General features: G+C 38.6%; 2 protein-coding genes across 5 annotated transcripts in view; both read right to left on the bottom strand.

Annotated features, from left to right (window-relative positions):
- dpysl3 (dihydropyrimidinase like 3) overlaps positions 1 to 5,925 on the bottom strand; it is a 52,375-nt gene extending 46,450 nt beyond the window's left edge. For both annotated transcript variants that reach the window (XM_037748232.1, XM_037748233.1), the window contains exons 1-2: positions 5,795 to 5,925; positions 3,456 to 3,787 (exon numbers count right to left, since the gene is read on the bottom strand). In XM_037748232.1, coding sequence (XP_037604160.1) covers positions 3,456 to 3,776 — 321 coding nt within the window. In that variant the 5' untranslated portion in view covers positions 3,777 to 3,787; positions 5,795 to 5,925. The remainder of the gene's footprint in view (positions 1 to 3,455; positions 3,788 to 5,794) is intronic.
- Positions 5,926 to 6,082: 157 nt separating this feature from the next.
- The window catches only part of jakmip2 (janus kinase and microtubule interacting protein 2), a 36,629-nt gene continuing 29,492 nt past the window's right edge, over positions 6,083 to 13,219 (bottom strand). Inside the window, exons 24-28 of one of the 3 annotated variants that reach the window (XR_005203796.1) lie at positions 12,353 to 12,381; positions 10,904 to 11,042; positions 8,191 to 8,355; positions 8,021 to 8,075; positions 6,083 to 6,216 (exon numbers count right to left, since the gene is read on the bottom strand). The gene's annotated coding sequence lies outside the window, so the exon portion shown is untranslated. Of the gene's footprint in view, positions 6,217 to 8,020; positions 8,076 to 8,190; positions 8,356 to 9,589; positions 11,043 to 12,352; positions 12,382 to 13,219 lie in introns of those variants that run through there. The other 2 variants (XR_005203797.1, XR_005203795.1) reach the window with 2 other exon arrangements.

Raw genomic sequence — 13,219 nt, 5'->3', positions numbered from 1 at the left:
CAACGTTACTACAATCAAGAAAAACTAGATTTCACTGATTGCCTCTTTAAATATGACACTGCGTTGTCATTGGTTGGTACACATGCTGCTGCGTATTGCATTAGAGGATACCAATGTTGCTGCTGATGATTTCAGACGAGAATTCAATTACATTTTAATAGATTCTATGTGGCCTGTAATCTATGGCATATTGTATTACATTATATCATTTCATAATGTTTAACTCCTTCCTGCTTCTTATAAAAATGTATTAGCTCCATTCATGTGTTATATGAGTACAGTATGAGTGTGTGCCAATATGTGCGATGACTAACTAGTAATCATTCTCACTTAGTCTAACAGCGTCTTTTCTCTCTGAGCCAAAATTTGCGAGTGTGTGTGCCAGAGCCAGAGAGAGAGAGAGAGAGAGACATGAATCATCATTTTTGGTGCCCAGAGAGTGATCTCAGTCTGACATTAGAGGAACCGACTTTCCTGCTCAGAACAAGAGTTATTTGACAGCGGGTGTGGTGAAGATTTAGAGTGCCTGCTTGATAGCATCAGCCCATTCTTCTTCTTCTTCCATACATATAAATATAATTTGTCAAAACAGGTAGCATGATGAGAAATGGTGTGGTATGGCTACTTTAACTATAAACTTCATTAAAAAAAGAGTCTCCACATTTTGAACTTTGCTGCCTTAAATCAGTTCTTTGTTTCTTTTTGGAGAAACAAAAACCAAGAAAAAACAAATCGCCGTTTTTGCTTTTGGCGTGTCATTTGTACGACATGTAGTCTGTACTGACTTCAATGTAAATGCATCCACGTAAATATGCTACGCTCAGAGCTAGTGACGTAGAATCAAAAGTGAGAGCTTATAGCGGGAGGAAGGGGAGGCGGATGGGTCCAACAAACACACGACTTTCAACCAGGAGACCGGTGTTTTGTTTTGAAGCTATACGTTAGTGACGTTTGTGACGTGTTTTGCGTATTTATGTTAGGTTGTTTCTGTACGTATTTTACTTAGTTTACGTACTGATTTTAAGGCCAACCATGATGTTTTTCCTAAACCTAAGTGAGTGGTTTTGTCGCCCCCTGCTGGTACTGCACCTTCCTGCACGTGCATAATATTCACACCTAGGCGAGGCAAAACGTGACACCGACTCGTATCCTACTGGTGGATAGATGGGTATATTACACGCTTTGGTGTGATATCAGGTTGGGTATTGTGCTCGTTGGCTCACTATTGCACCGTCATGATGTGATTATTAACACACCTGTGCTTTTCCTATGACAAGTCAAAATGTGTGCTTTGAAAAAAGCCCTATCCAGAATATAGTTTTCCAGTAACTTGTTAAGTATTTAACACGTTACCACACCGTATTGAACCACACTGACCATTATCGGTTTAGATAATGAGCCTGTGTAACTACTACTAATGATACCACTGACTACGGCTGCTTACCGTTACATCTACTGCTGTGTGACTCCTAAAATCACATCCTATCAACCATGCAGTTCCTTCTAAACAGCCACAACCACCATACTCATACATGCTAGCAACCAAACAAAACCACTAGTAATACCCACCAAGAACACCATTGCAACCATTCTAACCACTTAGTGCAATAGCAACCACCCAGAACACCATAGCAACCACCTAAAAACACCATAGCAACTGCTCTGAACATGTTGGCAACCTTTCACTCGAAATGAAGGAAAACAAAACATAAAAAATATTTTTTTGGGAGCGCCCCGGTACCTCTCTTGGTAGAGCGAGCGCCCCATGTAAGAAGGCTGAGTCCTTACCGCTGCGGCTCGGGGGTTCAAATCCGACCCGCGGCCCTTTGCTGCATGTCATCCCCTGTCTCTCCCCATTTCATAACTATCAAAAAAATATTAAAAAAAATACAAATATATAATGGTTTTATGCAGCAGCACATAAAAACCTCAAACTACAGTCTGAAGTGTTGTATTTAATTAAGTGGAAGGTTTGTCTAAAGCTTGATTTTGGTTTCAGTACAACATTCCTGCAGCTTAATTGTTTTAGTTTGCCAATCCACTATGGTGTTATTTACATGCCATGTGTCAAGTTTGATTAGATTTCTTCAGCAGCCAGATGCACTAGGTGTTTCTAAGCTGTTTTTTGTTTTTTTTACAAACATTTGCCACTAAGATGCACACACTATAAAAGTGTTTTTGTTCTTTACTGCACGCGTACTGCAAGTTTTACAGAAAGGAAAATGCTCATATTTCTCAGTTGCATTTGATGTGTATTACATCTCTAACCTGTGTGAAGTCATATCACCTTCTCTATGTATGCACATTGCAATAAATACAAACCTGGATGTAGTTGTCACAGTGTGATTTCTTTTATATTTTAGCTTGTTGCTTTAATGGACCTACAGTTGTCGTCACTCAAACGACAGCAGGTCAATATGTTGCAAAATATGTAGGGCAACACTTGTTGCATTTTCCCCCCAGTATAATATTTAGCATCATGGTCGCCAGCTCTGTGGTTTCACTTAAACAGGAGTCATGTCTGCAGTGGATCAGACTTGTAGTGATGACAGAAATATTCATTTGTCCAGCCTTGAGGCTTTCCAGTCATACTGTGCTCTGTGGCCTTATGGTTACTTGAGTCTTTTTTCCCCCCCTACATTTTATTGTCTTGATATATTGGCTAAATTGTCCTGCAGTATTCTTCAAGAGTTTAAGAATTACTACAGTTGCCAAACATATTCGGATGAAAATTGGCAGTGGATGGTAAGTCTGTCTCATTTCCCAGCCATTTTGGCAGGCACCATGCATTTCCCCTCTTATACGTTAAAAACCGGTGGTGGAAGAAGTACTGAGATCTTTTACTTAAGTAAAAGTAGCAATACAGCAAAGTAAAGATACTCCATTACAAGTAAAAGTCTTGCATTCAAAGTTTTACTTAATTGTGCTTAAGTACAGTACTTGAGCAAATGTACTTAGTTACTTTCCACCATAAATAAATGATAAAAAGGTGCAATGCTGTTAAATTGTCTTGACCATTTCTTTAGGAAGGTGTATATCCTTTCAGTGAGTAATCTGATATGTGACGTGGCTGTGTGACACAATTTAGGGTTTCATCCATAATTTAGTTCCCTAATGCAATGTTGTACTATATACAATGTATTAATCCAGCCTGAAGAGGCTTTGAATAGGTGGACGATGGAGAGATTTTTAATTTTATTTAGGTGTGGTCCACAGCTTGACAACATCAGGGTCAATTTGTGAGTTAATTGTTATTTGCAATTTCAAAAGGTTGTTATATTGTTGGCTACTTCATCTTTCATTATATTATTGACTAATAATACTAATGGAATAATTGCTCAGCATTGAAACATAACTAAACATCACTCTTAAAAAAAAAAAAAAAGTCAAACTAACAATGCAGAAACCTCTCCTGTCCTGTCATTAACCCATGCTGCAAGTTACAGTCTTCTTACCTTGTCATCTCCCAGGTTCTGCAACACTTCTTTCCCTCCTCGTCGCCTGTCAGCTGCAGGACTCTCCACACCAGGGGTGCAGATCTTGCTGTCAGTAGCCGGGCTCCTCGCCCCCTGCTCGGTCTCTCTCTTGGCGGTCCTCGGTGTCCTGGAGCCCCTCTGGCCGACGCTCAGGGCATCAAAGTCGATGGTTTTGCTCTCAAACGCGCCTTCCACGTTGCAGAACAAGCCGCCGTATTTCTGCCGGGGCACCTGGTCGGCGGTGCCTGGTCGAGCCAGATAAACCGGCAGCTCGTCCTGGTTTCCTCTGCGCTCTGCCATGCTGGAGAGACCTGCACAAGTGACCGAGGAAGACTACTGTTAAAGTGGTGCTGAAGTGCTGTGTGTGTGTGTGTGTGTGTGAGGAAGCCAGAGCAGACTGGAGTTGAGTTAAAGCCAGTGGTGGCACTGTGGTGGTGCCTAGGTAGCAGGTTTTTTTTGTCAAATAAAATAAAATCACAGTAATAAATAGACTAAATGCAGGCAGAGCTGTGGATTTATGACTGTTTAGTTTTAAAGGGACTGTTTGTAACTTTCAGAATTGCTCGTTAACAGCGACACCTGTGGCCGTTAAGTCAACGAAAGTCATTGTCGCGCTTGTGCTCGCTCTACATAGACATGAACGAGCATCGCTCAAAACAGTGAGGCGACACACGTCAGCTTAAACCACAATATCACTCTATATTTCAGCTGCTTGGCAGTAATGTTAGCTGACCAGACGAAGGTCTCTCCATGAATCACTGCTGATCCCAGTGTTTGCTTTTCCTGCTTCAGCCTGCCGACCGCTGCCGGAGGGAACCGGAGTTTTGGTCGGAGACGATAACGTTTCTCGAATGCGGAGCCCTGTCACTTGGCCCTCCCTTCACACCAGGCGGCTACAACACTGGCTGCTCTTGGTCTACAAATCCATTTTGGGAATGACCCCTCTGCACATTTCCGACAGCAATCGCCGTTTAAGATCCAGTGATTTCATAAGGCTCATCATTCCAAAAGTCCGTACTGTGTTTGGTCATAACTCCTTTCATTTTGCCGCTGCAAATGACTGGAACTCACTACAAAACACACTCAAACTAACAGCTCTCACCTCTCTCAACATGTTCAAACAAAAGCTGCAACAAGTCATAGTTGACTGCTGTACTTGCTGGCCAGCCCTCACTTCTCTCTCTCTCTTCCATTTTTACAAAGTACATCCAGTAATCCGCCTTTTTTTTGTACATAGTGTTTGTTAATTTACCTATGCTGTTTTTAGCCATTTTCTCATGTGTTTGTCATACTGTATTGTATCTGTGCTGTTTGTGTCACTTGTGTGGACTGTGCTACTGCCTCTTGGCCAGGTCATCATTGTAAATGAGAATTGGTTCTCAATTGATTTTACCTGGTTAAATAAAGGTCAAATAAAATAAATAAAAAACAAGACACAGGAAACCTCTGTTGGTCTGGAGGAGCTGCAGCATTTATTTCTGCAAAAACGTCCACTGTACATTCACTAGATATTCTCAGAGCTAAACTAACTCTTCTGCAGTGTGTAGTGTGCGCGCATGCACGTGAGAGTGGAGCGCGAGAACGCGCACGTTATTGAGTGAAGGCAAGCAGGCAGAGGAGCAGAGACTCCAGCCCTGGAGACCAAAGCTATGGTCTCCCCTGTGTCTTCTGGCCGTGGTCGGGGGGATGGAGCAGGAAGAGTTGACACTGTTTTGCGAGACGGGCTTCACTAGATATAACTTTGCGGTTTCGGTGCTTCCGTGTAGTTTGTGTTGGAGTCTTGTCTGAACAGCGTAGCCACACGCGAACGCGCATGGAACACCAACCCTTGTAAAAAGTTACAAACAGTCCCTTTTATTAGAGTGAAAACACAAACACATGCTATTACTGTCAAATTTTTGTATTATTATTGTTTGTTTTTTGTTATGTGTTGTTTTTTTTTAACTCTATTCTTTCTTTTTATCATTATTATTATTATTTCTTTTCTTAATTTTATTTCAATTTTGAATGTTGAAGTTCTTTTCTCTTGTAGTGTACTTAATGAGTTTGTCTCTAAGCTCATCTACTTAAAAATTGGTTTATAAAACTATTGTAATTACGAACTGTAAATTACATATATGAAAACAACCTTGAAAAAAGGAAAAAATAAAGTATAAAAAAAAGGAAACAAACACATGCAGTAGAGCTCCAGTAGAGTGACCAGAGGACCCTTTCAAATGGATGCTATAGCTATAGGATATGAGTTTCAAGAGCACCTGGAAACTTAAAAAACGTAAATATTTTTGTACTTTTTCTGCAAATACTGAGAAAATACTCACCTCTTCTTTCTGCTGCAGTTTAATTCAGCTGGATAAAGAGTCAAACTACTGTATTGGCCCTTAAAGTCGCTCAGCAGTTCCAACAGTCTGCGACCTATGATGAGCTGATTGGATACAGGTGTGCACTCAGCAGGTAACTCAGGTTTCCAAGGAGGAGGAGCTGTCTGTCCACTGTGTCGCTTTCCTTTCAGCACCACAGGTTGATGTGTAACTATAGCTTTAACGTTACACCTGAGAACAGCTCATAGTATAGGCTACAGCTGATGTTTCTCCATGTGCTTGTGGGCCTTCCTTCCTTCCACGGTGATCAGTGACTCAACGCAGCACAAATGAGACAGACAGGACGGAGTCAGCAGCAGCAGTGGAGTGACGAGCAGGACTCACACTGAGAGACTGCTGAGTCGACAGTTAACACCGTCACTCTGTTAACAGGAATGCAATTATGTAACAGCCATTTATCAGCATGTTTCACAAGTTGGAGTGAGGTCAAAATAGTCTTTTTGTTTGTCTTGTCTCCAGAATAGTCGGTCCAGATAGTAGCTACTGATAAAGGTAAAACAAGATGAGAAGTAGAGGATTTCTCTGGATTTTGCTCCATCTAGGCTATATACAGTATGTGCCTTGTGTTAAGAATTGTAAAAATTGTTGATATGATATATGTTTTTAATATATTTTTTATTTAATTTATTTTGTATTTTGTATTATCATTATAATTATCATTATTATTATTATTATGATTATGATTATGATTATTAGTTGTATTATTATCTCACATAAAATACTGATTTTTATTTATATTTTGATTAGGTTATGGCATGTTCTTTGTCATATTAATTTATATTCTATGATGAAATTAGTTTGTATCTTGGAAAACAAAGTGCATGTATGGATTAATTGAGTCAATAAATACAATTATAATTTTTTATTTTCTATTTTGTTTATTATTATTGTTATCATTAGGCTATTATGATTATGGTTATTATTATTATTATTGCTATTATTATTAAATCACATAAAAATACTGCTTTTGTATATACATATGATGATTATCTTATGGCATGTTCTTTGTCTTATTAATTTATATTTTATGATGAAATGAGTTTGTATCTTTGAGAACAAAGTACATGTATGGACTAATTGAGTCAATAACATTTAAAAAAAAAAAAAAATTGTTGCTATGGATTAAAGGTTGGAAAAATAACGTCAGGTTAGTCTGGTCCAATGTGAGGATGGCTTCACAGTGAGGTCGAGGCTTAATGGCAAATTTCCATCATCTGGATTAGAAATAACAAGCCTTCCAGATCCCATGGAAGTGCTAAGTGTGTGTGCCTGTGTGTGTCTACAGAGAGATGTGAAAGTGTCAAGGACAGGTTAGTCACACTACAGTGAACTCACACAGGCCACATCCTCAGGTCTCATCTAACAGGTTGTCAGCAACTGAGATAAAGCCTCGGTTGTTTTTCATGGGGCGCGGCAGTCGAGCCAGCGTCCAGTATTTTCCTTTCATGCTCCTGCAGAAGAAACTGACTCGTGCAAAAATGCATTTCTACATTTGTAAGCCACAGGAGAACAACTGACGAAATCTGAATGCAGTAAGGGAATTAATGCTAGAAATAGAAAACATGTTCTCATCCCAACTAGTCACATACTGACGCTTTGTCAGACCCCTTGGCGTCACTTTTAGGTCGCTGTAAAGAGATGCCTAATGTTGCGAATTAAACAAAAGCACTTGCTTAGGTTCAGGCAATAAAACCACAATAGTTAGGTTTAGGAAAAAAATATAGTTTCAGGCACCATTTCCCCTTCAGTTCAAATGTTGGTTGATCAGAAGATGTCATCATTTTTCTATGTGTGGTTATTTTGTTTCATAGCTGGCATTGCCTGTTTTGCAGATCTTTACTGTCATTCAGAGAGTTAAAATGCAGGGGAGAGGAAATAAAAAAAAAAGAAAATGATCAAGCACTTTACTCTGAAAGGATGGCTTAGTGGAGATTTCTTCAAGGGATTGAAGCTGAGTAAAATATGATAAGTAGCTCTATTTCCACACATTCCCTGCTGAATACCACTGTCGTCGCAGTTCCTGTGGCTCTGTTGGCATCTAGCGCAGCGACTTGTCAGACCCAGCAGAAATTTCCCCTCACATGAATGTGATTAAAGCATCAAGGTTCATGGAGATGCCAACAGCCTTCTAAAAGTCCCTGCCTCTGTAATGCAATGGTGACTTACTGAGTGTTTGTCCTGTCCTTTCTTCCTCCAGTGTGTCTTTAGACAGTAAATAACACTGAGAGAAGGGGAACAAAACAAAAAAAAAGAAACTGTCAGCATTCTTTACATTTTCACCCATGCAGCCGCTATGTGTTTTGGCTGCGGCCACACATTCATACACTGACACCAACCAGTTCAGATGACTTGAAAAGAATGATGTGAGAGAACAAGGACAGCGCTCAAAGGCTGGTGCAGATGTTTGCTTTACTGTGGTCTGGACGGAGCAGACTGACTGGGAGGCAGTGGAACCATCAGCTCACACTGTCTGGCTTTCAATGTCAATGATGTCATGACGGCTGCAAACCATAAAAACAAAACAGTTGTTTATTTCATTTGGGTGAAATCTGCAGTGGTTTCATTGTCAAACTAAACCCCTCTGATTGTAGAGAAAGAAAATTCAGAGTACATAATGGGTTGTCTGGTATTTTCCAGCTAATAATGACAGCATTTTTGACGTTGCACCCTTTGAATGACAACCTGTGACAAGGCTGTGTTTGGCACTCAGTCAGGAAGCTCACCAACAGGATATTGCTCTGACTTAATGAGGCTTTTAAAGCAATGACAAAGAACAAGGCAGGAGACAATCCCCCCCATCTCCGTATTAAAAATGGATGTAAGGTAGGCCGGCTAGTAAAATGAATGTCCCCCATAAGACAACAGCTCTCATGTTGCCACTGGCTTAAGTGCCTGTTCATCCAGGCATGAAGGAACGACGGCAGATAGGACAGAGTTTTGGCGAATTCATATTCAGTGATCTTCATGGATTTGGCACAAGAGGCCTCACGGCGAGGGAGAAGAAGTGGGTAAGTGGGCCACTGTTCCAGAGGCAAGTCAATAGGAGTTAATTCAGACGGGAAACGTCTAATGCATGGATAAGGTCTGACAAGTGGGTTCTGCATTGGAGCACCTTTATTCAAGAGATGGAATAAAAGGAGTGATGAATTAGAAAACTAAAGAGAAAACTGACGTATCCTGGACAAGGGCCTTAAGTAAGACTCTATGTAACTTTACCGTATAATAAAACAACCCCTAGTGTATTACATGAAGATCTATTATCATTATTAGTAATCATTTTTTTATTTTTTTTATTTTATTTTGGGGGTATTTTTGTATCATTATTGATTATGATTTTATTATTTTTATTTAGTTTAGTTATTTTGGGGGTATTTATGATCATAATTAATAATCATTTTATTATTTCTATTGAATTTATTTATATATTGGGTATTTATCATCATTATTAGTAATAATTTTATTATTTTTATTTATTTATTTATTTTGGGGGCGTATTATCATCATTATTATTATTTTTAGATCTTTTATTTATTTATCAAGGGGGGTATTTATCATCATGATTAGTAATCATTTTATTATTCTTATTTTATTTATTTATTTATTTAGGGGGGTATTTATAATCATTATTAGTAATTATTTTATTTTTTTTATTTTTTACAATCAATGTTTTGTTTTGAATTATGTAATTTTCTTTGTTAATGATGTACAATGCATATAATGTTATAAAAAAAAAAAAAAAAAAAACTATATTTGGTGAAACTTTTTGGCTCATCTTCATTTGTGACTTTTTTTCTAGCCTTTGTATTTTTAGAAACTGGGAAAAACAGACCGCAATCTTTTCCCCTCATTATCCAGAGCAGCATGGAGCAGTAGTAGTAGCGCAGTAGCACACAGTCACCAGCAGCAGTGATCCTTTGGCAACACACAGAGGATGATCAGGAGAGAGCGAAGACAAAGGCTCACATTCAACTCTTTTTTTCGGATGCTTGGATGAGCCTGATAATAAAAGAATGGCAAACTGAGGTCAAAGCTGCAGGAGGAGACACACTTCAGCTGCTTTGCACCATCTATTATAATGCTGGAAATGAATCTTTTCTCTCACTATAGTTAAAAAAAGATGAAAAGAAACCAAGTGGGTGGCTGGTCTCACATGTTTAATAACAGGAGTATGAGCCATGAAGTCGGTGTTGCTAAGCAGCTGAACGGAGCAGACTGGGCAGCTGCATCCGCCTGGGATGGTTTGGCTGCCGACCAGCTGCTGCTGAAATAAGGTTAAGGAGCCTCCGAGGATATACTGTCAGATATTTCAATGTTGTATAACTTACAGCGAGGAGGGCTTTGTAACACGCAATGAATGTCACTGGGGTTTTCATGTCATCTGGTATGACTAAATTAAAATATGAGTTTTAAACTATCCCCCCTTGAGTTGTGTCAAAAGAGTTTTAGCTGAGGCGCTGTGCTGAAAAAGCATCTACAGTATAGACGTTCTGCAGAGGAAGCTGTTTCTATTTACACATAACAAATGTGTCTTTTAGGATTATGTGTTCAGTAACTGAGAAAAATGCTGAATTTAGTATAGATCACAGAAAAAATGGCACACTTTTGTTTTCCTTTTAAAATGGTTTTAGAGGGCAGTTATTCAGCCAGTGCACACTATCACCTCTGGGAGTGACCTCTGTGTGGCTGCTGAGAGGAGGACAGATACAAGTGCTTTTATGACAGACATCCTTTGGCAGGACTGGTCCACAACGTGAAACCTGGCTCGCACCTTGTTCTCTTCTGGCTTGGCGAGGACAGTCAGGACTAAAGTGAAAAGACAGACTGTTATCCTGGACTGACCCAACTCTGTGTCCTGCATAAACCCCCCCAAAAAATATTCACTGCTTCAGTGTTGGGAGGTTTTATGATTCTCATAATATATCACAGTCTTAAAACGGTTTCATAACACTGAGCCCTTGTATGTTTAAGCTGTTTTTATGAATGAATTTATGAAAAACTTTTAAGATACCACAGAAAATAATGACATTAGTGTTGTAGAATAGTACTGACCTGTATCAGCAACGGATGTACTAGCAGTAGTTTATGCAATTGCTATTTCTGTCCATTGAGTGAAACATGTGCAGCGCACATCAGATGGAAGAATAACCAATAGCAGCCATGGCTCAAAGCCTATTTCCCTCTTCCTGACCTGGACAAAGCAGAACCCCATTAGCAGAGACAACTGATAATACAACTACTAGACACCGACAGGAGCAGCAATATGGTGCAACACAAACAATAAAATTGAATTGTTGTCAAATTAAATCCTGTTAACAAAGATACCATAGAAAAAAACATTGATAAATGATGAGTTCATTCTTGACCTTGGACAAGATATTTATCTTTAGTGCTGATATGTACATTTTATTTACTGTTCCTGTACATTGCCTGGATAACCTGCTGCTGTAACACAATCATTTCCCAATTTGTGATCAATAAAGTGCATCTATCTATCTATCAATCTATTCATCCCTCCCTCCCTCCCTACCTTTTGTTAACTGCTGTTTCCAATGTCAGTAATTCATTTTTAATCTCCTATCTTAAGACAACATGGATGAGAAGTCCTTAAAGTGCTCAGAAAAGTAAACAATTCCATGACAACTGAGCAACTCCATCTGCTGAGGAAGATCATGTGATACGATTGACAGCTCCAGAAAAGCTACTAAAGGGACTTTGTGTTGAGACTGTTTTGTCAGACAAAATTATGATCAATCTTCTGAAAAATCTTCCTACTGTCTTTTAATCAGTTTAAACAGGATGTTTCTTCACTTTAATATTGATATAGAACATTTTAAATATAATTAAAGTAGTAAGTAAAGTTTTAAAAATTAGATTGTAGATATATGACAAATTAAAGGTCCCATATTATGCATTTTTTTCAGGTTCATACTTGTATTTTATGTTTCTACTAGAACATGTTTACATGCTGTAATGTTCAAATCCCTTTATTTTCCTGATACTGTCTGTCTGGCTATGCTGAAATGCTTCGTTTTAGCGTATTTCAGTGGAATTACAATGGAACTGCTTTGCTAGGCAACAGCTTGGGTTACTTCCTGTCAGCTGATGCCATTTCACATACACTGCAACCGGGAATAAACTGGGACACATTGATAATGTTTACATTTAAAACTGTGTAATGGTCTATATGTATTGTATGTGTATTTGTGACATCACAAAGTTACAGAAATCCTGACGGCTTGTTTAAAAGCAGAGTTTCTGAATACCGTGTGTATTTCTTCATGGATTGAGCGTTTCTATACCTTTACAGTATTTATATAGCACCTAAACCTGCTTTATAATAAAAAAGATGTGAAAATCTAACTTTTTACAATACAGGAGCCTTTAAGAAATGAGACAACTGTCTCAAATCGTCCTTAGCGGACATTATTCTTTAACTCTGAATGCAAAGTTTAGAAGAAAAGATGAAAAAAATATATAAGGATAGTTAAAAATGCTCACCTTCAACACAAAACCCTTACCAAGCATACCTGTAATAAAGATGCAAAAAGAAGACAATTTATTCAATTATTTAAGGTCAAAGGCCATGTTTTTGTTTTATTTTTTACAGCATTACTCCTTTTTTCTGTTTCTGTAATAATCTAGACGAAAGTAGGAGGAGGAGGAGGGGTTAAATTCTCGCTGGAAGACAGACGGGGTAAATATAATAATAATAATTATAATAATAATAATAATAAAAAATCCTCTGTGAAATAAAGACAAAAAATATACATTACATTATATGATAATATTAAAAAATAATCGTTAAAAAGGAACTTACAAGTGGAATAAAAGGGGGGGAAAGTGCATTTAAGGCAACTGCTAGTTAGCTGAGTTTGCACAGAAATAGTCTCAGTCATTCCCCTTGGTAAAGTGAATGGAGTGGGTGTCCGCTATGTAATGAGATGCCTAGATACCTAGATACCCTAGACCTGTGAATGGAGCCAGAGGGGGGGTGCGATGGCAGATACACTAGCTCAGGTACGTAGGGAACAAGCACGGTCGACTAGTAAATATTGCAGGGACTGGGCTTGACAGGAGAGAAGTGGAGCAGGTGTTGCATTGCGTTCACTTTCTACTGTTTCATTTTGGGGAAGTGGCAAGTAGAGTTTGATAAAAGAGGGTTGTTAGTATCAAAGACGTTTTATGTTAGTAAAAAACAGGAGAAGACAGAGAACCTGCAGTGATCTTGTGACAGAAAACTGTGTTTTTTCCATCAAATTCAACTGATGAATTTAGCTTTTGTCCATTTTCTGTGCATCAAGGAAGTACTGATGACATAACTGTTACATTTGAATTTAATCTGACCAGATAAAGATATTTTTGCAA

Source organism: Sebastes umbrosus, chromosome 17 (assembly GCF_015220745.1).
Source record: "Sebastes umbrosus isolate fSebUmb1 chromosome 17, fSebUmb1.pri, whole genome shotgun sequence".
Lineage (NCBI taxonomy): Eukaryota > Metazoa > Chordata > Actinopteri > Perciformes > Sebastidae > Sebastes > Sebastes umbrosus.
The sequence above is the reverse complement of the archived record's forward strand: the minus strand, read 5'-3'. Positions and strand labels throughout refer to the sequence as shown.